The sequence below is a fragment of the Rhagoletis zephyria genome, unplaced genomic scaffold (assembly GCF_001687245.7).
Source record: "Rhagoletis zephyria isolate East Lansing unplaced genomic scaffold, Rhagoletis_zephyria_1.1 Rzeph_scaffold_00343, whole genome shotgun sequence".
In the NCBI taxonomy this organism is placed as follows: domain Eukaryota; kingdom Metazoa; phylum Arthropoda; class Insecta; order Diptera; family Tephritidae; genus Rhagoletis; species Rhagoletis zephyria.
Genome location: NW_016157427.1, coordinates 120,400 through 146,391, shown reverse-complemented (window position 1 = coordinate 146,391; position 25,992 = coordinate 120,400). Strand labels below are relative to the sequence as shown.

The window sequence follows — 25,992 nt, the reverse complement described above, 5'->3', positions numbered from 1 at the left end:
CTTTAGTTATGGCCCTGAACAGATCCCTACTTGTATTCTTACAAATTGTGCTGATTATCTCTATGATCCGTTAACAGCGTTATTTAATTTGTCTGTTAAAGAGGGCGTTTTCCAACTATATGGAAGGAATTGTTCATAACGCCGTTACAAAGAGCAGTAGCAGAGAACTACCGGGGCATAGCTAAGCTTTCTGCAATTCCTAAATTATTTAAAGCAATTATAACAAATCAGTTGACGCATTTTATCTCTTCTAGCATTTCATACAGTCAACATGGATTTTGCAAGGGCAAGTCAACTTCTACAAATTTACTTGAATTAACATCTTATATCTTAAAAGCATTTAGTGGAAGTAAAACTGTTTATGTTATATTTATATACCGACTTCATTTAAGCATTTGACAAAGTGGGCCTCTCGTTGCTCATCTATAAACTTGATCTTCTTGGTCTTCCACCTAATTTTCTACGTTGGATCTCTTCATACCTCTATGATAGATCACAAAGGGTATAGTTTAAAAATACTATCTCCGACGTCATTGATGTTACTTCAGGAGTCCCTCAAGGAAGCCACCTAGGCCCGTTTCTGCTCTTCCTTTTTATAAACGATGTTCCTACAAATATACAATTTTCCAAAATTTTAATGTAAGCAGATGATGTAAAGGTCTTGCTACAATCAGACTTAAACAGCCTGGCTTACTGGTGTAAAGTAAATCTTATGCCTCTATATCTTAATAAATGTAAAGTAATGTGCTTCTCGCGAAGAGCTGTTCAGCCCTCTTCTTATAAAATAGGTAACCATAACCTGGAACAGGTATACATTTTTGTCGACCTTGTTATCACAATGGATCCTAAGCTTAATTTTAATCTTTACATTAATGTGACAGTCAAGAAGGCTAAAGGTGTACTTGCATTTGTGAAACGATGGTCAAAAGAATTTTGTTACCCTGTTTACAACATTAGTTAGACCGATTCTGGAATACGGTTCGGTGGTTTGGAATCCAAGGTATCAAATTTACTCAGGCAAGATAGAATCAATTAAAATACAATTCTTACTTTTTGCTTTCAGAAATTTCCGTTGGGATTCTCAATATAACCTTCCGCTTATACGAGTCGCTTAAAACTTATTAATCTTCCTACACTTGCCAGTCGCAGGTAAATGCTTGGTACAATTTTACTGATAGGCTCAACTTAAAGTCCGGTACTTCTAAGTGAATGTAGACGTAATGTTCCCTCCCGGGTATCAAGACACTTTTGTCCCCTATTTCTGAATGCTTGTAAAACTAATTTTGAATTGCACGACCCACTCCGTTGCTTATGCCTGGATTTTAACTCTCATTCTATCACGTTTGATATATCCCATCCGCTTTTCAGTATTGAGAAAGCGGTACTCTCCTCTCTCAATAAATGAATTATTAACATAAAGACATAAAATCAGCTGATGAATTTAGTTCTGTTGCTGAATAGTTTTAGATCTCGACACTTAACAAACTCCTGCCTATCATGACTCGGCGCAAACATTTAAAATATTGGTTCCGTACGTCATGCGGACTGCGCCTCTCGTGCGGACGGGCGGGAATGGAGGGTAAAACCCGTTGGGATTATTATTATTATCAACATACTTTGTATGGAAAAAAATGCGAAACACCGGAAAAATTCAACAGTAAGTCCTAGGTACTCAATATTACACCTTGTTATACTAAAAGTGAATGGGTTGCAAAACTACTTACCAAAATTTTGACTAAAGATGACAACTCAAAATTTAGAAATTTCGGTAAAACTTTGCAGAATTCTCATAATTTTTGCACAAATTCCGATTTTGGATTTATATGGTGTTTTTTAAGTAATCAGCTATACTTTCATAAAAATAATAAACATTAAATAAAGAAAAATAGCCAAATCTTGCTTAAATGTCGTGTCCCAGTTTCTATTTGGTTCACTTTCAGGGTTGTGAAGTCTGTGATCTGTTTAAACACACACATACAGAACCTGCCAACCCCTCTTCCCGCTCCTCCGCTTCATCCCCTAGCCAAACGAAAAGTGTTCGTTCTTTCAAAAACCGGACTCCTGGCAACTCTGTTCACTTTATATACAACAAGGGTAGGCGGTTGAAGTCTTACCAATAAAAAATTCTATAGTTTTGTCAATTCTTTTGCAGGTCCGGTAAAAGGTAAAACTCAAGGCTAATGTTTCTACAGATAACACGATAAAAAGTAGGTAGTAGTATTTCGTTGAATTGAATTTAAAGACATTTGAAATTAAAAAAACGCCCGTCTTTTAAAAAAAATTTTGACTTTCTAATGTACGCGTTAATCAAAATGCAACATTTTTTTAGGAGTATGTGACCCGTAAAGTATCCAATGCCATTTGGATAACCCATGCCTACCAATTGTTACGGAAAATAGAAGAGTATGTAGGCACTCGAGTTCATATAAAACGGCAACTCAAATTCATTTCAAATGAGAAAACGAATTACAAACGCTGAATACTTATAACTGACTGAACAAATGTGAAAAAATGTGACGTTGAATTTGAATTTTTAATATTAGCACACTAAGCAACTATGCCTCACTCGTGTACTTGTGTACAGTAGCCATAATAGTCCCCCGCGGTCACCAATTGTAGGCACTCGAGTTCATATAAAACGGCAACTCAAATTTATTTCAAATGAGAGAACGAATTACAAACGCTGAATGCTTATAACCATGACAAAAACATAACAAGGTAAAACCATTGAGAGACAGTCTGACGTTTGCCAACAATATAATTTTAAAATCAAAACTCAAACTCACACACACATTCTCATTTTCAATCTCAAACAACAACAATTGTGAACAATTTAATTTTTTTATTTTCAATTTTATATGATTTTAAAATGTTGGCAAACGTCAGAAAAAAATCATGGCCGACGAAATGAGAGAATGAATTTACCTTGTAATGTTTTTATCATGCTTATAACTGACTGAACAAATGTGAAAAAATGTGACGTTGAATTTGAATTTTTAAAATTAGCACACTAAGCAACTATGTCTCACTCGTGTACTTGTGTACAGTAGCCATAAGTCCAAAATATGGTATGTTAAAAGTTTCGCAATATCTCAAACTATCTAATCAGCGACCAGAAATTAGTTTGGAGTAAACTATTCGATTAAACTACAACCGCAATGGGTAGTTATATGTGTGGATTATCACTCCATAGGACCTTGGTTCGATCCCTGGTCGGAGCAATATCTGTATTGAAAAAGTTTTTCTTGCAGCGGTCGCCCGTCGGTACGCAATGGTAACCCTCCGAGTGTATAATTTGGCGGCGTAAGATTGTAGGGCCCTCCATTTGTGTTGTAACGTCAAAACGCACAACACAATACCACAAGATTGTGTAAGCGCCAAAATGTTATTAAACTACAGGTAATCCTTTTATATTTTGGATTCTGACAAGTCAAATGCAAAGGTTTTTGTAAAATGTTTACTTGCATTGCATTTAGTTAGTTATATTCCTTACCTGGCGTTCTTAAGTGAACTAAGAACATCGAGCAAGGTCGATTTTACCGTAATGAGTTATATTTTTATATCTGAATATGTAATGTAACTTTTCCGGAACCATGGATCATCGTGTGGTGGCACAGGCTTTTGAATCTAGAAAAGCAATAACCATAATGTACAAACCATTTGCGTTTCATATTTGTTTTATTTTACGATCGCCGTTATCTGCGAATAGGCAAATAAATATATATCTTTTTATGATCTTTTTCTATCATCACTTATATTTTAGAGACTTTGAAGAGTACGAAAAATCGGCCGTGAACTATCAAACAGACACAATGGAAAAACCACCTTTCAACTACTCACATATAATCGGTATGGCGATGTTGGAGAATGGGCGAGTAACGTTGCAACAAATTTGCGCTTGGATTGAAAAAAAGTTTGCATTTTTTCGCGTAAGAAAAAAATGGAATGTGAGTGCGTATGTTTGAACTAAGTTTATGAAAATTGTAAGATTATAAGGAATTTTAAAATATTTAATTTATTTTATATATGTACTTCAGTTAAGGCTGAGCTAGTCGTTCTTCTGGGTGAGCAGTTAAAGTTGCACGGCTATACTCAATCCCTACTCTTGCTAGCTCGTTCGCACACTCTGGGCAACGTGAGTAAACCATTTGCGAGATGCGGTAACCAATCCGAGTGGAGCCTTGGTTCACAACATAAAGAGAAAGAGGTTCAATGGGGCCACTCCGACTTATTTCGTTTAAGTGCCCACTGAAGTCTGCGTCGATTCATTAGTAAGTAGGTGTGGCTGCAAGCGGGCGTCTTTTTTAGAACAAGCGCCTCGCTATATAACCTGTATCCGTTTAAAGGACTACGATTTAAGAACTTTCACTTGGAATGCGACCGCGACGTCTACCACAGCTGCCATTTGTGGTGGGAGAGAGACTGTGTCGTCGAGTACTGTTGTGGTTGTCGTTCACCGCGGTGGATGAGTATCTAGCCGCAATCCGCATCGAAGCGAGATTCTTCAACACCTGGCTTATTTGTACCCATGTCTCTTTTCTTTATCTTTTTTATGAGCGTTACTCCTGCCACTATATGATAATCGTGCTTGGCGATTTCAATGTCAGGCAGTGTTGCCGTTTAGCCCTTTGGTGGCTAGATACTTCTACCACATACTTTTTTGGCCACATAAATTTAAAATTGCCCCTAGCCCTTTTTTTAGCCTTTTGGAGAATTTATTCATACTTGGCATGAAAAAGTTGTATATACTTAATTTGATATATATTTTTTTCATTTATGAAAGAGATGAATTTTTAAACTAAGAAAGACTGATATATATACATATATGTATTGTATGTACCTTACGTTTTCATACATACATACTGCAAAAGTGTTAGGGCTGTTAACTTATCTATTAACGATTTAAATATAGTTTAAAATAGATAAGTTTACGGCCCTTAATATGCTTAATTTGTTAAATCGATCAAGTCGATTGACCGCGTATGTTCTTGTGATGTCATTGCCGGTGCGACTTCAAAAACTCTTTGAAAATGTTCTGATTGTACCAGCATGCTGGTGTCGTGAGTGGTGAAATTAGCTGAGTCAAAGCCGTGTGTGTGGAGGATAAGGTTCCCGATATTGCAGTTGTGAATTAAAAAAAAAACAATGTTTAACAAAATGGTAGTAAACTTATGAAATTTTGGCTCTAATCATTTCGATCTTTCCTCGACCTCATTTGTAAAGAAATGAATATTGAAGCAGTATGCTGGTAAGTTATATGCTTCGAGTATGATGGTAAAATCACTTGATGGGGCCAGCAAGCTGGTGTCGTATATTTTCCCTTAAATACAAAAGGGTTGTTGGTTGGAAAAATATTTGCTTTTTTCCAGAGTTCATTGTTTTTCTATACCATTACTTATTGAAAATGTTTGCGTGTATGCTTATAGATGTATATGTAAGTAAAAAATTTTAGCTACCATTTTTAGCCACAACGACTTTTTTTAGCTCTTTTTTAGCCTTTTTTTTAAAGGAATTTGGTGACCCCTAAAAATGATTCGCGGCAACACTGATGCCAGGATGAGCATGGAAGATATCTTTGGCCCCACTGTCGATAAACTCAACCTCCACAGCGAAACGTCTAATAACGGGCTGAGGCTGATCGACTTCGCCGGTTCCCGAATCATTGTAGTATGCAGTACTAGGATTCAGTGCAAAAAGATCAGTTAAGCTACATGCCTCTCTCTAAATGGAAAAACGAGAAACCAAAATGGTCATGTTGTGATAGAAGGAAGCATCGACTCCGACCACAATCTTGTTCCAACCAATATAGCCAACTGGCTCTGGCAAAAAAAGTACATCCAACAATGCAAGGAAGGCTCAAGGTCGGAAAGCTGCGATCACAACACACGGCCAATTTAGTTGCCACTCGACTCTCACACTTGCTCAACGAACCGACATATGCGAGCAGTGTAACCACATTTCCCGCCCATTATGTAACGCCGCCGAAGAGGTAGTAGAATTTAGGACTCCGAAAGAACTGGTATGATGAGGAATGTCACGAAGCTGTAGAGAATAACAAACCGCTTACAGGGCCATACTGCGATCGGGTGCCACGCGAGCTATTTAGGCCCATTATAGGGTGTTGAAGGGGGATACACCTTTTTCGCAATAAGAAGAGAAAGGCCGAAATACAGAAGTAACGAGAGCTTGAAACGCTGCGCACAGGAGTATTTGCACAGTATAACCGGCCAAAGTTATTTTGTGTTTTTCTACTCAGTATTAAATAAAACATGAAACTTAATCAAAATAGGGATTTATAGGGTAAAAATGACTAATTACACTTATCGAAGTTACCATAGGTCAACACAGAAAATTTTTCCAGAAAAAGACAAGAACTTGGTTTATGAGTTGGAGTATGTCATTCGTTCTTTCAGACTGGTTCTTAATTGCGAATAACTGCGAATTGTGCAGAATTTTCAGTTGCTAAAGTTTTAATGCTTTTTCAATTGCAATTAAATAAATAACTTAAACGTCAACATTCTCACCGAAGCTGAGTAGAGAGTATTATTTTCCAGTTTCATTGTCCTTCAAAGGATCTCCCGAGGGCTTTAAATTTTAAAGGTATGCAACTCAGGTAAATCTGGGATGGAAACTGTTGACTCTCGAGTGCACTTTTCGGCATTCGTTTTCTTATATTTTTAAGTTATACTAGTTTACCCGGCATTCTCCGCTACACCCTACAAATTTCAAAATGTAATTCTAGCTAAATATATGAAAAATATCTTAATATCAGGGGCTTAATGCAATGCTTATAAATAGGCGATATTCGTTCCTAGCACGTCGGGTGCGCAAAAAAATTTATCGATTGGTTACTAACCCGTGAACCTGAAAACCATCACGGTGCCGTACATTGGATAACCTTACAAATTTTAAAAGTATATTGTTCCTAATTTATTAAGAGTCATGAGAAAAATAATACATACATGGCTTTTCGAGAAAACTGACTTGTATTTGTATTCAATTTTTTTTATAAATTTATAAATTTTACTATGATATTCTCAGTAGATGGACAGAGATTAAGGTCGTATTTTTACCGAAGGCAGTAAACCTGAGCAGATGCCTTTATCTTACAGACCAATTAGCCTCAGCTCCTTTCTACTTAAAGCGTGGAGAAAATCTAGGATCAACACATCAGAGAAGCCAACCTAATGGAACAACCACTGGCTAATAACCAATTTGCCTCTCAACCAGGTAAATCCACTGAGACTGTCATTCATAGCCTTACGAGGAAAATTGAAAAGGCTCTGCAGTCTAAGAACAAAGCCCTTTGCGCCTTCATTGATACTTAAGGGCTTTTGACAATATCATCAAGAATTGGGTGCTTTCCATGCTAAAAACAAGGAAGAGGGGCACGGAGTTGGGAGGCACGAAAGAATCTATTACATCCATAAGGGACTGTGGATATAAACGAACTCATATTTCTACTGAACGACCACGGCTTCGAAACACAAAGCTATGCAGACGATCTGGTGACCTCCGAAACAGGGCTGCATGACGAAACGATCTCCAACCGCAATATGCTCTGCGCATTACACAAAGATGATGAGACACCAAAGGATTATCCATTAATCCTACTAAAACTACTCTGGTTTCGTTTCCCTCGGAGAAAAATTTTATGACGGAATATGCAAATATTTTAAAGGAAGCAAACTACCTTGGGGTGAGGCTGGATAAGACACTCACATGGAACGAATATTTGGATGCAACCGTCAACAAAGCGATGAAACTCGTATTCGCTTGCACGCCCTTTTTAGGAAAAATTAGGGACTCTCGCCCTAAATGTCACCTACTGGCTACTTAACACAGTTGTGAAGCCGTTAGTCACCTACGCATCCTTGGCATGGTGGACTAAGCGACACAAAGAACTGTTAGGACAAAACTAAGTAAACAGTCCCGAATGGTGTGCATTGGCATGACAGGTGCTATGCGGATCTGTTATCCTGATGCATGCAGTGTTTTTGTGGGTATGCCGCCCTTCCCAATCCTAATAGAGAATGTGGCTACCCTTTCGGCACTCAGAATCCTAACTACTCTCGAATTAAAAACCGGAGACCAAGTTTGGTGCACTGACGGATCAAAACTTGAAGATGGAAAAACTAGAGCTGGGTAATTTGGACGCCGAATTTTAAAAGATCGATACCAATGGGCAGCTACTCCACCATTTTCCAAGCGGAGATTCGGGCAACAGAGATATGTAGCAGAGAATGCCTCAGAAGAGGCACAAATTCTAAAAACATTTGCATTATGTCGGACAGTCAGGCTGTCTTGCTAGCGCTGAAGTCTCACACAACTACATCAAAACTAGAGAACGACTGCCTCAGCACCCTAAATGCTCTTGGAATCAAGAACAAAGTATTACTGGCTGAGCGCCGGGCATGAGAACAACGATGGCAATGAGCAGGCGGAACGCCTAGAAAAACACGGAGTTACCCTCAATTTGAATTTTGAAAATCTGACATGAGATTTTTAATCAGCAACCCGAGAAACCCACTGGAAACGAGTTTCAACCCTTGACAATGTTTAAAAACGTTCAGTATCAATGTTTTAATTTTAGTAATTTTTTTTTAATTTGATCGCCATATAGGATCCGCCATTTTGAATTTAAAAAAATTTACTTCAGATTCGTAATCGCCTACCCAAAAACTCTCGAGTGCCGGTTTTCGAACAAATCCAACCTTTTTTTTTAAATGGATCGCCAATTTGGATCCGCCATTTTGAATTTAAAAAAATTTACTTCAGATTCGTAATCGCCTACCCAAAAACTCTCGAGTGCCGGTTTTCGAACAAATCCAACCTTTTTTTTTAAATGGATCGCCAATTTGGATCCGCCATTTTGAATTTTGAAAAGCTGACTTCAGATTCCTAATTATTAAACCCAGAAACCCACTGGTAACAAGTTCCAACCCATGACAACAATTTTACTAGTCTCTTTTCGAGAACATATTTTCTGGCACTAGGCCCATTCTAACTACCCAAGACAGGTATGTAATTAAGGGAATGTTCCCTAATAATACCATGCATTTTTAGCTGCCTTTTAACACGTCAAGAAAATAAAAAACTTGAGAACATCAGCGTTTTTATAAAAAAACTAAGAAAACTTTTCTTTTTTTTTCAAATAAAAAAAACACGTTTTTTTTTATCACAAGTAACCATAAGGTAGCGTTTATGAATTACCAAAAAAAAAAAATTTTTTGAACCACTCTAATGGCGGAGTGGCCTTTGTTGTTGTTGGGCATGCCACTTATGAGCTCCTTGCCATCGTAATGGAATAGCTCGGCTGACAGGCCATCAGCTCCAGCATATTTGTCACTTTTCATCAGCATAATCGCTATTCATACCTACTCATACTCAGGCGCTGGGATATTGACTCCATCGTCATCGACTGGGGGCTCGGGTTCGACTTATCCACCTCTTTTAGTGCTGCTGCCATTCAAAAGGGTCGAAAAATGTTCCCTCCATAATTAATTCTGGACATCGGTCACTATGTCGCCATGGTTGTTCCTACAGGAACCTTCCGTAAGTCGCTCAACTATCTGCTAAAAATTGTTTTTCTGTCAGCTAGCTTTTCAGGATCTTCGGCACGTATTTCGACCCCTCTCTTTTTATTGCGGCAAATACGTCTAGCTTCCCTTTTCAGTTCCCTATAACGGTCCCACATGTCTCGCGTTGCGCCCGTTCGCAGCGTGGTCCTGTAGGTGATACCTTTTTGTCTGCAGCTTCTTGACACTCCTTATCGTACCAGTAATGAGCGGCAAATGTGGTTCCACTGCTGGCGTATGTCGCTTTGTTGAAGAGTGCTCTTGCACAGAAGGTGTGAGTGTCGAGTGGCGAATCAATTGGCCGTCTGCTTTGAATGCAGCTCTTCGACGTTCAGCTTTCCTTGCATTGTTAGACGCACATTTTTTGCTGCACCGAGGCGGACGCGTGTATTGGCTGCATCAATATAGTGGTCGATGTTTGGCCCTCGGAGTGTACGTATGTACGTCTAAAACACTGGAAGTGTGCCTTCCGTCTATCACAACATGCTCGATTTGATTTCCCCTTTTTCGAATGGGGACACCCATGAAGCTTGATGGATCTTTTTATACTAGAACCCTATTACATACTACCAAGTTTCGGACCCCGGCGAAGTCGATCAGCCTCAGCCCGTTATCAGACTTTTCGTCGTGGAGGCTGAATTTTCCGACAGTGGCGCCAAAGATGCCTTCGTTGCCCACCTTGGCAGTGAAATCGCCAAGCAGAATTTTTACACGTGTCGGGGGCAGCGCTAATAAGTTAAATGGAAGTGCTTTGAAGCTAGCGAGAATAACTTGATACAAACCGGATGATCCACATGTCCACTTTTTAAATCAATTTACTAATTATTTTGTTAGCATTGAGTGTATAATTTGGTATATCGTATAGACATAGGAAAAAAATTTAAATTTAGGGAGGGCGGGGGGCCGAAATTATAGAGCTAGCATTTCCTGGTACTATTTTTGAATATATAGGCAAAAATTTGGAAGTTATGGGGGGATCGGGCGCCCCTGCCCCTACCTGGCTACGCCCATGCCTAATGATACAATATATTTTCACTATTACCAAAGGATTTGAGGAAAATTATACTTTCGAAACGCCCTATTGTACTAGCTGTTTTATTAAGTGTTATTTTTTCTAAATTTTTAATAAACTTGACATTGAAAAAATAATAATTTTAACTCAAAAAAATTCTTGGTAGGTTTTGGAAGGAAATTTTCGTAATTTCGTTAAAAAAAAAAATTGTCCGTGGCAACATTTGATTGCTATAAATCAGTGATGGGCATCAGTGTTGCCGCGAATCTTTTCTAGCGGTAGCCAAATTCCTTTAAAAAAAGGCTAAAAAAGAGCTAAAAAGAGTCGTTGTGGCTAAAAATGGTAGCTAAAAATTTTAACTTACATACACATACATATATAAGTATACACGCAAACATTTTCAATAAGTAATGAGATACAAAAACAATGATAATAGATAGGTTAACAGCCCTAACACTTTTACAGTATGTATGTATAAAAACGTAAGGAACATATCATCATCGTTTAAAGTACAAAACCGCGTATCAACAAAATGCAAAACCGCGTATGTGAGGTTGCATAAATTATTTTCTAGAGAGTAAAAACACTAATTTCAAAATGGTTCTGTTTTTTATAAAGCAATCGCATTTCTGGCTAGTATATTTCAGGACAAATGGATAAGGATTAAGCCAAGATTTTGTGTGAGCAATTTGGCAGCCAACGTCAGTTACGCGGTTTTGCAGAATGACGACACGCGGTTTTGTACTTTAAACGACGATATATATATATATCAGTCTTTCTTAGTCTAAAAAATCATCTCTTACGTAAAGGAAAAAAAAATGAGAACAAATTAAGCATATACAACTTTTTCATGCCAAGTATGAATAAATTCTCCAAAGGGCTAAAAAAAGGGCTAGGGGCAATTTTAAATTTATGTGGCCAAACAAACTATGTGGTAGCTAAATCTAGCCACCAAAGGGCTAAAACGGCAACACTGATGGGCATACTAACACTCAGTGTTGCCAGGTCTTCGGCATGAAAAAACGTCCCTCTTGGTCTGAAAAAACGTCATTTCCTACCCAAAAACGTCTTTTTCAAGTGTATGGACAAAGAATTGTTCTTATTAAACTTTCATTGTATACAAAGGTACATATCGTCGTTTAAAATACAAAACCGCGTAACTGACATTGGCTGCCAAAAATTGGATTTGCTCACACAAGCTCTTGGCTCAATCCTTATCCATTCGTCCTGAAATATACTAGCCAGAAATGCGATTGCTTTATAAAAAGGAGAACCATTTTGAAATATGAATGTTTTTACGCTCTAGAAAATAATTTCTACAACTTCACGTACACGGTTTTGCATTTTGCTGATACGCAGTTTTGCATTTTGTTGATACGCGGTTATGCACTTTTAACGACGATATGTACGTAAGGTATATTAAAATGTCATTTGCTCTGTCACATTTAAAATTCATTCTAAACTGGTTTGAGATCGTTAATGTAAAAATCATTTTATACATACACTTGTGATCAGCTGATTAAGCCATCGATTTCGGCTGTTTCTTTTTTGTTTATTTAATGTTTATTATTTTTCCATAAAAGCCTAGCTCATTATATAACAAACAAAATGTAAATCCACATTTCAAACTTTGTGCAAAAATTATGAAAGATCTGCAAAATATCAGCTGGATTTTCAACTTTTTATTCAGATTTTTTAGAATTTTGTTTAGTATGCAGGTTGATAGCCCTTTAAGTTCCAGGGCAACTATGTGCAAGTTTTAAGGTGCTAAAGAATCGCGTTGATTTTTAATATATATTTTTTTTTTCTTGTAAACATTTGCTTAAGTGGTCTGTTGGTGAAAATGCTAAACTACGTTCTGCTAAGAAGGAACATAGCAATATTTCAGCCTTTTTACGTTCATTACATTTTCAATAAGGGGCTCATGCGATTAATTCTGTCATTTTCTTTATGCGCTTAAATAAAGGTTAAGTCGTCTGTGTCCAAAGAATAAATATTTTTTGAAGCAGCTGCTGCAAAAAACAAAGCTTGTAAAGATGTATTAAGAAAAAAACAAAATCTGTTCTACTTACAAGATTTAGTAACCAAGAAAAGTTACTGGGAAGTTAAAAAACGTCATTTTTTACACAAAAAACGTCCAAACGTCAACAGGATACAAACAGCGTCCAAATGACGTTAAAAACGTCAACCTGGCAACGCTGGCTGCGACCCACATAATGGCAACTTCTTATACGATTCTACTAGAAAAGATTGAAAACTGAATTATTTCCATAAATATTGAAAATATTGAAAAATTGCTTAAATAGTTTCGGCTTAGATTAGGGAGATATTTACTAATTGCTGGGAAAATCCGACGTTTTCAGACTTTTAGTATTTTTTTTTTNAAAGGTTAAGTCGTCTGTGTCCAAAGAATAAATATTTTTTGAAGCAGCTGCTGCAAAAAACAAAGCTTGTAAAGATGTATTAAGAAAAAAAACAAAATCTGTTCTACTTACAAGAATTAGTAACCGAGAAAAGTTACTGGGAAGTTAAAAAACGTAATTTTTTACACAAAAAACGTCCAAACGTCAACAGGATACAAAAAACGTCCAATTGACGTTAAAAACGTCCACCTGGCAACGCTGCTAACACTTCACATTTTGAGCATGTAGTAGTGTATTTTACCGAGAGCGAACGACTCGGCAAATCAGTCGATTGATTCAGTTGGAACGAGGAGGTTGTGCGCGCACGCATCTGGAATTCAAGAAAAGCGCAAGCACAACTTCTAATTTTCGACAAAAACTGCGCGCCTGTGAAGCAGTGATGGAAAAGTAGGTACAATTTTACTTGTTTCAGCCCTTTTATAATTTGAAAGTACATTCGATACATAAAGACGATTTTCGGTACATTTTCAACTGCGCTAAATAAATTTTCAAGGAATTCTTTCACCATTGCAGTTATACCAACCAAATGCATACTGATCCATGTGGGCTCCTATCGAATGCACTCGAACATATCGCTTCTTTCAAATGAACAGACAAGACTGAACAGAGATTTGTTAAGGTTTATTTATGCTCATTTATTTAGAATCCCCCTGCTAAGCGTAAATAAGCTCCTGCTGACAAGAATTAAGCTTACTTAGATCCCTGACTGACAGAAAGCTGGCTTCTAAGGGCCAGTTTTTCAGTGCACGGCCCATTTACGCCCAAACAAAAATGGTTGAAATTTCATTATATCTAATTTTATTTATGTGATCATAAAAACTATTTTACAAAAACTTAGGAATTAAAATTAACGAAAAAAGCTTAAAAGTTAACTTTTGGGAGTGTACTTTTTTTAGTACAGCGGGCACTTATGCGTGCTAATTTTTAAAACATTAATTGACAAGGCATAACGTTTTTTCTGCATCCTGTACACTGCCATATTATAACCTCATGACACAAAACACTGCTTAGCTGCTTCAGAAACTTGCTTGGGTTATGTCCGTTATGCCTTGGGTTTGGATATGCTACGAAAGAACCGGATGGGTGGCTTTTTTCGAACAATGGGTCTTCTAACAGCTAATTGGTCGAAAAGAATCTCCGCTCGACAAAACATGTCGACTCCACCGGTTATATATACTCATATCAAGCATGTACGTGGAGATGCATAACCCACCACCATTTCTTGCTACGAATATAAACACCTCACATTTTTTGATAACAGCGATTTGACAACTCTATATCCAAGATGATCCTATGAGCTTCCAATGATTTTTCCACAATATATGTCAAAGACTTAGTAATAACCTTCAGAACTTGCTATCACCCAGTTTTAGTAGCAAAAAGTAATCGAAATATCGTTAAGAAATAAATATATATACAATAATAATAATAATAGATTGGCGCTTACACATATGTTAGTGTTTGGACGAGCTTCTCCTCCGATTTGTGGCGTGCGCCTTGATGTCACACAAAGGGAGGGGCCTGGAGTTTTACGCCGACTCCGAACAGCGATTGTATTTTTATGAGAAGCTGGTTTTCATGGCAGAAATACACTCGGAAGTTTGCCATTGCCTGCCGAGGGGCAACCGCTGTTAAGGAAACCCCTTCTTCTAAATTTTTTGCGATGTTGCTTTGATGAAAACTTAAAGCCAGGCCCTGCGGAGTAGAAGCGCACAGTGCTTACCACTACACCTCAGCGGCCGTACCAGTACATACCCAGCAAAAAATCGGTAATCGCTTTTAGTGGTAACGTGTTCTAGAAGGCATAGCGGTATAATGCCTTCAAATTTTTTCGCTTCTGTTAGGCATTGCCGGTAACGCAAAGTAGAATGTCCTACAATAATTTATTTATTTCGCTTCTTTGTTTCATTTCGGGAAATGCAAAGTAGAATGTCCTATAATATTTCATTTTTAATTCGCTTCTTTGCTTCATTTCGGTGAATGCAAATTAGAATGCCCTTCAATATTTTATTTGTTTCGCTTCTTTGCTTCATTTCAGGGAATGCAAGGTAGAATGTCCTACAATATTTTATTTATTTCGCTTCTTTGCTTCATTTCAGGGAATGCAAAGTAGAATGTCCTACAATATTTTTTTTTATTTCGCTTCATTTTGGAGAATGCAAAGTAGAATGCTACATCGTAGTCTGCTGAAAAATAGAATGAGTATCCAAAAATTCTTTTTCTACCGTTACTTTCTGTGGAAATTTGTCTCGCATAAAAATCATGTTTCGGTTTGTTCAATTTGCAACGAAGTTGAAGCAGTGATCGCACTTAAAAAAAAATTTGTGTGGTAGAATCTGGAAAAAAATGTGGTAGATTTCAAAAAAATGTGGNTAGATCTCATGTTTTGGAACAAAATTTGTACAAAAATTAAAAATATTCTGCAAGGTATCGCCTAAATTGCAAACATTTTAATTAGAATCTAAAAAAAATTAATTATAGTATAATAAAGTGCAAGATTGAAGTTGCAAAAATTTCGTTGAGTTTTGCAATTTTTTTCCTTAACAGTGTAAAGTAGTTCCTTCCATATCAAGATATTTTTCGAAAATATTTCGGAAGATTTCTGCAACCTAACGATGTAGCGAACAAATGTGGCACGTTTCAGAAAACGCTACTTGGGATCTGTCGATTTTGAAAACTCTCAAGTAAAAGTAACGAACGCTTAAGAAACTTTAGATGCACTGAAATTTGCTAATACTTTCACAAAAATCGCTGTTTTTTACCATTTTCGCTATTAATTCTTTTTATAAATCATATATTTGCAATGTAAGCCAATAAACCACATTTCCTGTCAAAAAATTGAATATGAGAAAATGTACTATTTTACACTTTATTTTATACTCACATTTTGCATGTTGTTAGTGTTTAGTGTTGGACAATTTTTGCTCTTAGAATTAACTAAACTACTTATAAACGTGAATATGTGGTAGATTTCAGACCTTGTGTGGTAGATGCTCAAAAAAGTGGCAGATCTACCACAATGTGGTAGAAGTCCGATCACTGAGTTGAAGTCAGTCGATGAAGTGAAGTACAAGAGTGAGGAAGTACAATTTTAAGCTTAATTAAATATGCATGTATGTATGTACGTACCGATTTTTAAGTAAAATCTAAATACCTAAATACATCCGTATGTATGTATAAAAACTGATTTATACAAATTTTAATTAATTTTAATCTTTTAAGACATTTTCTGATTTCAATTCAATATAAATAAGTATGTACTTATCTAGGCATTCTACATTAGTTTGTCTGTAAGGCATTCTTTGTTCGCTTCTCTGAATTCTGTTTATCCATGCGTTCTCCCTTCGTTTGAAGGTAATGCTGCGGGTAAGGGCTTACCGCCAATGACATGCCCATGTTAAAAGAAGGCCCTCCTGAAGCGACAGGGTAAGCGATTCCCATCGCCTAGCTCGTTTCCACTTTCGTTTCTGTGGTAATCGTTTTTTTTTGCTGGGTATATATCAGTGGCGGATTATCGAACAAATTTTGGGACCATTGCCCCAGGGCCCCGGACTCAAGGGGGCCAATGAAAAAAAATATTCGTATGATAATATGATAGATTTTTATTTATTTGCCTAACAAAATTAAACCACAACTTTTCTGCACTTGAGTGTTACGAACTTATCAATAATTTCATCAAAGTTTAATTCATCCAACAAGTTATTTTCAATGGAAAGAACTGATAGACTGTTCAAACGATCATCTCCCATAGTGTTACGCAAACAATTTTTTATCAATTTCAATTTTGAAAATGATCTTTCATCTGTAACATTAGTGACAAACATGCATAAATAAATGCGTAATAAAATGTCTAAATTCGGGAAAGTTTCACAAAGATGATCATCGAACATTGTCTTGTACATCGATTCATGATTTAAGTTATCAAAAGTAAAGTAATTTTTGGCAAATTGACATTCATCAGTTAGTTGAACTTCATTGAGATCATTTGGATACTTTTCGACTACTTTTTTACATGATACAGCAATGTCTTCGTCACTCATTGAATTTAAATTTATTAAAAATGAGAAAAAGTCTTCCAAATCATTATAAATATCAGCACGTTTTTTCAAATTTGATAACAGAGAATCGATAACAGGTTCGAATAACGATTTTTTTTAATTTTCTTTCTCATCTTCTGGAACAAGTGCTTGCGCTGTTGAACGAGACTGAATAAAATCTGCTTGAAAATCAGAAGGAATATTGTCGAAAATTGTCAAGGCTTCATCGAAAATTTTGTTGTAATCCTTGTTTTCAAGATCTGTAACTATTGAAGCATATAGTTTTGTGATCGTCGAAAGAGTCAGATTTGGTTTTTGTAAAGCTAAATTTACAAAGTTAAATTTAGTCAAAACACTTTTCCACAAGACAAGCATTAAAATATTTTTAAATTGGCACAATTTGGCTATCAAACCTTTTGCCGATGCTTTGTTATCTTCACTGAGGCTTTTTTCAGAAATGAGAGAATTCAAAACACTTAACACTTTCAAGTAACATGAGTGCAAAGCTTGAACTGATTGGAATTTAGCCGACCACCTTGTGCCAGTTGCTCTCTTTAACATAAATTCGCCTTTCTCGGACAATTGTTCTTTGAGTCGATTCCAACGAAAAGATGAATAAACAAAAAAACCATACAATTTTTCGAATCAAACGCTGAAGGCCACCATAAATTCCAGCCAAATTGTAAGCGTTATCAAATGAAATGCCTTTGCAGTTTTGCATGTCAATTTTACTCTCCTCTAGGAAATTCAAAACGATAGACAAAAGGTAGTCTGCTGTGTGACCTTCAATTGGAATGAAAGCAATAATCCGTTCATGAATGTCACGGCCTTTTACGTATCGAAAACATAGTGACAGCTGATCCGTATGGCTCACATCCGGAGTAGAGTCAATGCTAAATGAATAATAACGGGCTTCTTTTATCTCCGAAACGATTTTTTCCTTCACACCTTTTCCCATAATCGATATGAATTCATCACATATTGAACTTGAAAGGTACGAAGCTCTTCCTGCAAAAAAAAACATACCAAATGAAGAGACAAATCATTTTCGAAGTTATTTTGAAGAAGTATACCTTTTCCTCTATTGCCAAAACGTATTGTATTTGACATTGTTGGACATGTGATCATGAGATTGTTCATGAATTGAAATACCACGCTTTGAATGTTTCCAGTCATTGAAACCTTTTAGAGCAAATGAACTTGCATTTTCGTCTAAATTACCGAACAAGCGACAAGCAAAACAAAATACTGAATCGACTGACGGCGAATAGATCAGCCAATCACGTTCGGTCTGTGTTCCATTTGGTAAAACCCGATGCAAATGATATTCAGAAAAGTTTCTTTGTCCAGATTTCTTTGCGTTCAAATCAATATTGCGACACGACGAGGGACCTAAATAAGAGTATTCTGTGTTAATTTTTTACTCTTATATTGAAATACCAACGATAGCATACCCTTCTTAATCCAATAAGTTTGAACGATTGATTGATTGAATTGAATAGGCCACAAACCTGGGTAATTTGAAAACACATTGGTGGAATTTTCATCAATTTTTGATACATTCACCGAACTTTCGACATCGTCCGGATTTTGTACACCTTCGATCGTGCTGTCAACATGTTGGAAATTAACCTCTCTTGACGTTGATGGAATTGAAAAAGTATCAGAAGTAGATTCACAAAACTCAGGATTGTCACAATTTGCTTCGTTTACAGTTGTCGTCGCATTAGCGAAGTGGCTTGTTAGTTTCGGTATTTTAGAAAGCAGTTGCTTATCGCGTTCGTCTTTATTTTTTTTTAATTTGCGCTTTTCAGCTCCACTCTTATATTTCCTAGACTTATCCATGTTTACGAAATGACTATAACCAGTGTTTAAAAAACTTGAGTCGAAGTAGCAAAAGTCGTGAAAATGTTGATTATTTTTGATTTTACTTATCGTCGCTTTTTAAAATGAGTAATTGCGTGTGCTTACCATATTAGGAATTTTCAGCAGTCGCAGTTCATGCAAAATCAAAAACTGGAAAGCAACAAAAAGCATGGCGCCTTGTTTGTCGCGCCTTTTCAAACTGTTGATTTTGATTTGATTTGGATTTTCTTTGCTTATGCAAGTTGTGTGCAGCAGCAGTCGTGAAATATGAAAATCAAACTTTTTGCAAGCAATAAGCGATGCTGTTTTGTGTTTGCCGACGACTTCGCAAGGTTTTTTCTTTGCTGCTTGATATTATAAATTACATATTTGCAATCAGTTTGATTTTCATATTTCACGACTGCTGCTGAATACAACTTGCAAAAGCAAACCTTACTTACTTACTTTGACTTGTTGCGCTGACGAAATCAAAATCAAATCAAAATCAAAATTTTTAAAAGGCACTACAAACACTACGACTGCTTTGTTGTTCAGAGCAGTAAGTTTAAGTGATAGCAAATGAAATGAAAGTTATTGCAGTTTTTTAAACACTGACTATAACAATAACCAAAAAATGTCAATATAAAATGACATCAATATTATGGAGTAGTGCGTTTAATGCACAGAGCAAAACAACGTCCAATGATCAAATATGTTACATGAACCGCAATTTAAATTTATAACGATCAAACTGTATTCTAATCGCAAAATATTTATATGGAAAAGGGCCACCAAAAAAATTTCGCACCAGGGCCCACCAGATTGTTAATCCGCCACTGGTATATATGCAGTTCTAGAAAATTACTTCAGAAACTACATGACGCGTTTGACAAAAACTCTGAATCATCATGTCACACAGAGGCCAGATTTTGAACATTTTATCGTTATACGTAATTGCAAGACCATTTTCAACTATATAAGTTTCAGTATGTAAAGGACCACGACCCCGTTTCCAATAACCGCCACTGTTCTACTGAGTATAGGATTGATTTCATATACTATCTCCATACCAACTTCTAATATTCTACTGCAGACTCCTCTTCATATGCAGTATGAAAAATTTAGTTTGTATGGGAGGTGCCACACCCCCATGGCATATCCAAATTATTTTTAGTCTATAACCATGCTTGAAAATTCGGAAATAGATTTTCAAGCTTTTCGAAGAGAAAAAAAGGCTTTCAAGAAAACTGTATATATGTATTAGTATATATGTGCTCGTTGTACTATAAAAACGACAGCTACCCCAATAGCTGTATAAATCCATTAAACAACAAACCGTTATACTCACTGTTAATAATTTGATTAATTTACTTTTTTTCCACTTTATAATATCGGATATTTTAAAGCAAAGTGCAACAATTCAAGAAAACATCCCAGCTGTTCATGTGGACCACTTCTAATGTGAAAAGTCGATTTGCAATTGTCCAAATCCGGTTTCCCCAGTTATACCTATTTATCTTTTATTCTATCTGAAGTGAAATTAATACCAGTAGGTGCAAACTTAATAAAGCAATTTCGTTTAATAATAATAGTAAAAGCTTAAAAGTTAACTTTTGGGAGTGTACTTTTTTTAGTAAAGGGGGACTTATGCGTGTTAATTTTTAAAACATTGGGCCGTATGAATAAAAATAAGCAATTGCTTTTTCTTAAAATTTCAGATCTTTTACTCAACTTATTCAAACAAAATTGAAGAAAAAGGTATGAAATTTTAAGAAAAAGCAATTGCTTAGTTTTTATTCATACGGCCCATTACTTGACAAGGCATAACGTTTTGTTTAATTTACTCTCTTTCCATTTTATAATATCGGATATTTTAAAGCAATTTGCAATAATTCAAGAAAACATCCCGGCTTTTCATGTGGACCACTTCTAATGTGAAAAGTCGATTTGTAATTGTCCAAATCCGGTATCCCCAGTTAGACCTATTTATCTTTTATTCTATCTGAAGTGAAATTAATACCAGTAGGTGCAAACTTATTAAAGCAATTTCGTTTTAATAATAATTGTAAACTTTTAAACGTGGGTTGAATTGGTGTCGTTTATATAGTACAGAGAGCGCAAATGGGTTAAACTAAGTTTAAACGCCCGATTTGGCTGGTTTAAACTAAGATCAGCCAATCAAATGTCAGCCAGCCGTTCAATTTAAACTCAGTTTACTCATTCTAAGTTTAAACTGGCACTGAAAAACTTGCCATCAGTAAACAAACTTCCTTAAATCTTCAAAGTAACTGCTGTCAACAGTGGTATGCCGCCTATGTTTGTTGCTAGGAGGTAATTTGACTTCATCGTTCTCCGCTAAACCAGTCTCTTTTGATTCTTACTTATACCATTTTGGAAAGGAAATAATTCCCGCGGGCTTTATTTCCTTTTTAAGTTGGGCTTTATTTCCTAAAAAAAGGGAAAGGCTCTTGTTTACATTTTAAATGCATCCAAACCCCCCGTGTTTTATTCCAATACTAAATCAAAACTGATTTGATGATTACATTAAATTAAATATTTGTTTCCCTTTATTATAGGATATTCAAATTAATTATGCCTTTTTTCGGGGGACCTGATTTGCATTTCGAAAGGGAAATAAAGCCAGCGGGCTTTGTTTCATTTTTTTTTTTGGAAATAAAGTCCGCGGGCCTTTTACCAGTATAAAACGGCACACCGCAAAATTATCGATTTGACGGCCAAAAATTACACAATTAGCTATGAAACCATGAAGAAAACTACTTATCGATAACTGCTATTAGTGCTATCGTGTGATATAATTTCGATACGACAATTATGTATTAGAAGAAATGGAATTCTCTCAACAAGTATGTACACTGCAATTTTTAGTTGTCTGTGTAACTATCTTCAAAGTTGAGAACCAGCCAAATTTGCACATAAAGAAAAATCGTCATTGGGTCACAAAAATCGTCAAATCGTCATGGCAGTAAAAAATCTTCAAAATGACAACCAAACCTGCAACCTGGCAACACTGACTGCATCTTCCTTTTGTACCATATCAACTTTTGGACTTACACGAAGCAATATTTGACTACGTTCCAAATGTACCTAAAATAATGTGCTTGTACAGAATGTATGTTCAAATTTAAGAAGCTGAAGAGTAGGTACAATTCCACCTAGTGTTACATCACTATTTCGCACCACTTGTTCGCTTGTTTACCTCGGTTGGATTTGCGCAATCTTGTATTCTTTCATTCTGGATTGCGCACATTTGGCCTTACAATCTACTGAGATTTAGATATAAAAGAGACTGATGCTTTGTATTGTGACGTTTTGGAATACACCCTATTTCTCCCATAGAAAACAGCTTCTCATAGAAATACAATCGCCGTACGCAGTAAACACATTTTCAAATATCGATTGATTTACATAAATTATACACATACATAAGTAGTACAGCTATGAGAAACTGAATCAACATTTTTGCGACATACGAATGCACCAAGCTTATATAGATCCTTAGAGCAAATGTTTTAGGGAACAAATGCAGTATAGCGGCCGTTGAGGAAAGATAAAAATAATAATTGGGCACGCCACTTTTTACTGCTTTTAATGGTGTAAACCATTTTTGGCGGAAATTAATAGGAGCGGAGCTAAAGGGGGGTAAAAGTGGAATTTTGAATATTTTCAAAAGCTTATATATCGAAAACTATTGCACCGATTTTATAATCGTGGACATGGTTTGAAATATAATTGAAAAGTCTTTTATTTGATATGCATATCTATATATATTTTATACATATTTCGAAAAACCTAAAAAACGAAATTAGAACCATTTTTTTTAATAAAAATTTATGTTTTTCTTAAGAAAATATGTAATTAACTATATGCAAAAATTATATTTTTAAAAAGTGAATAAAAATACCTTTAATTTTATGTATGCCATGTTGCAAAAATCCTTTTGCGTAGGCGGCCTTTGGCCGCTCTTAGGGATTATAACCCTTACTACTCAGAATTCCTTTCTGTGTTGCCAGGCAAAAGGGACAGAACTTCTTTCTGTGTAAGCGGCCTTCGTGCGCAATTAGGGATTATAACCCTTTCGGAGTAGAATTCTCCTTTCTGTACTGCTGAAGAAGAGGGCTGAACACCTTTTGCGGAGACCACCAGCTGCGTAGGCGGCCTTCCGCCGCACTTAGGGATTATAACCCTCACGAATTAGAATTCTCCTTTCTGTGTTGCCGAAGAAAAGGGGCTGAGCACCTTTTGCAGAGAACGCCTTTCTGCGTAGGCGGTCATCGTCCGCACTTGGGGAATATAACCCTCACGAAGTAAAATCCTCCTTTTTGTGTTGCCGTTTTATATGGAAAAAAGCCTCAAGCAACATGCGCTTAAGCCTAACTATATAAAATAATATACCAATTTAAAGTATTTCTCTACTCTTTCTAATAAACACATCACTTAATATAGTTAATTACGCATTTTGTTAGAAAAACGTAGATTTTATAAATAAAAATGGTTATAATTTCGTTTTTCAGTTTTTCTCGAATTATGTATATAAAATATATAAAGATGTGCATATCAGATAAAAGGTCTATTAATTACCTTTCCAACCATAACCACATTTCGGTGTAATAGTTTTGGAAATATAAGCTTTTGTAAATATTGAAAATTCCACTTTTACCCCCCTTTAGCTCCGCCCTATTAATTTCCACCAAAAAAGGTTTACACCTTTCAAATCAGTAGAAGGGAGCGGACCACGCCCACTTTTAATTACAACGCTTTTATCAACTTGCAATGTTGTGGCTCCAGAAACTTTCAATGTTGTGGATCCAGAAACTTTCAATGTTGTGTGTCCGACATCATAAAACCTTTGCTTTGCAAAGTTCCTATAAAAAAGTCGAGTGCATAGGGCGACATCTGTAGTGCATAATGCGAGGTAGATGACATTAGATGTCGCCCTATGTACTACGTACGCTACAGCGGAAATGGACGACACGCCATTTCTTTAAGGGCGGGATTCACAGTGCTTAGTTAAACGATTGTTAACTTAACCACAAACAAGAGCTTAACTATGAATTTATATTCAGAGTCACTATGAAAATTCATATCGCCTGAAAATATACAAATTCTAAATATCAATACTTTTCTATTCAAATTTGAATTTCGCTCCACCAAAAAAATTTCAATTTCACAAGAGTTTAACTATGGGGGCATTCTGGTTTAAACTTTTGTTAACTGAGCGGCGTGTATATCAAAACCAATAGTTAAACTTTTGTCAGTGGTTAACTACGCACGGTGAATTTGGCCCTAAATGAAGTTAATTGGTGCTCGTATGTATGTACATACACATGTAAATGCATGTGTGTGCACCTATCTATTAATATCGTTGAATTATTTTAATATCTATTGCAAAATTTTATACATAGAAGACTAAAAAGTAGAAAATAAATAATATAAAAAAAAAACTTTTTAATATACAACGCTTTTATAAATGGACTAAAAAGTAGAAAATAATATTTCTCAGCCCCATAGTATTCGTTTTGATAACTTTTGATTTTGAAATTTTAGCAAAAGTCGTTATAAACAATTTATGAGATGGAAAATGGAAAGCGTGGGGCGCATGCAATACAAAGCATTATATTTAATTGACAATAAGCAAACTACATAACATAGACCTAAAATTTCTACAGAGAAAGTACAAATTTGAAATCGATTTTAAGCGGTCGTGATTCATATATCCACATACATATGAACATATATTACCCTTCATATCAATTCAGGTGTCTATTACATGCGCCCCACGCTTTTCATTTTCAATCTCATAAATTGTTTATAACGACTTTTGCTAAAACTTCAAAATCAAAAGTTACCAAAACAAATTCTATGGGACTGAGAAATATTATCTTATACTTTTTAGTCCATTTATAAAAGCGTTGTATATTAAAAAGTGTTTTTTATAATATTTTTTCTACTTTTTAGTCCATTTATAAAAGCGTTGTATATTAAAAATTTTTTTTTTATATTATTTATTTTTGTTTTATCTCAACGCCGCTATACTGAGCTTATGCCTGTTTCAGAAGCATGGTCAAAAAAACTCCCAGTGTGTGCTGCCAAAATGGTGCAGCACGAGGCAGGCTTTGACGAAATAAAATGATTCGCCTTGTCTAAAACTTTAGGGCTGTTCAGAATCTTGTGCACATGCTCTTGCATTTGTAAATTCACAACAATAAAATGCACATTGTTGCCATGGCAGCAAACATCAAATTTTGCAAATGCAATTCCAATTGCAAATCCCAGACCATTTCCATAACATCCTGAACAGCCCTTTGGTTTGGCCTCGAACGGTTCTTCCACTTTCCATCCATCGTATTTTCGTACATTTAAACAGGTTCGACGTGAAATGTGTAACAAAGTAATGTATATGTTCATACATTTTTTTTAGGTACATTCGTCTGCAATTAGGAACACTTTTTTGCTCAAATAAAGTACAATCAAATTTTAAGATATTCTATCCCTGCTGTGAAACAACCCAACATGCCTCGGCAGCAGCTTATGCCAGACTGATCCATTGGTTTAATTTGGTTTTTTTTTCGGCAATATAGTTGGGGTGTTCACAGTTCGTTCCAAATTGTGTCTGAAAATGTAGACGTCTACATTTTGAGACATCTTTAGCATCAAACTGTGAGCACCCTTTTCTAGCAGTCGTCGCAAAATCGTCTCAAAACTTTGCTGGTGTTGCCAGACATTTCTTCTTTGCGTGCATTTTTTATATATCGCCTTTCGATTTTGTTTCTGAAAAATTATACTTATTTAACTTAATTACCAATTCCTAATATTTGTTATTTCTTTTCCTTGATTTGTTTCTTTTCGTCATAAATTGCGCTCAAATTAAATGCAAATACAAAAAACGTGCCCAAGAAATAAAAAAATTTGATTAGTCAATGTTATTGTGGCTTCTTAACATTTAATTTTTAATATTTTTATTGAGCTTTGTACCACGATTGTTTATTAGGAAAAATTGAAAAAGCAACAAAGTCTAAGCGGTAGAAGTTATAGCACTATTTCGGAGATCACCACATCTCCTCATCAGACTTCTTTTT

General features: G+C 35.9%; 1 protein-coding gene across 1 annotated transcript in view; it reads left to right on the top strand.

Moving 5' to 3' along the window:
• LOC108359126 (forkhead box protein O) overlaps nucleotides 1-25,992 on the top strand; it is a 170,167-nt gene that overhangs the window by 108,283 nt on the left and 35,892 nt on the right. Inside the window, exon 3 of the mRNA XM_017610804.1 lies at nucleotides 3,764-3,947. Coding sequence (XP_017466293.1) covers nucleotides 3,764-3,947 — 184 coding nt within the window. The remainder of the gene's footprint in view (nucleotides 1-3,763; nucleotides 3,948-25,992) is intronic.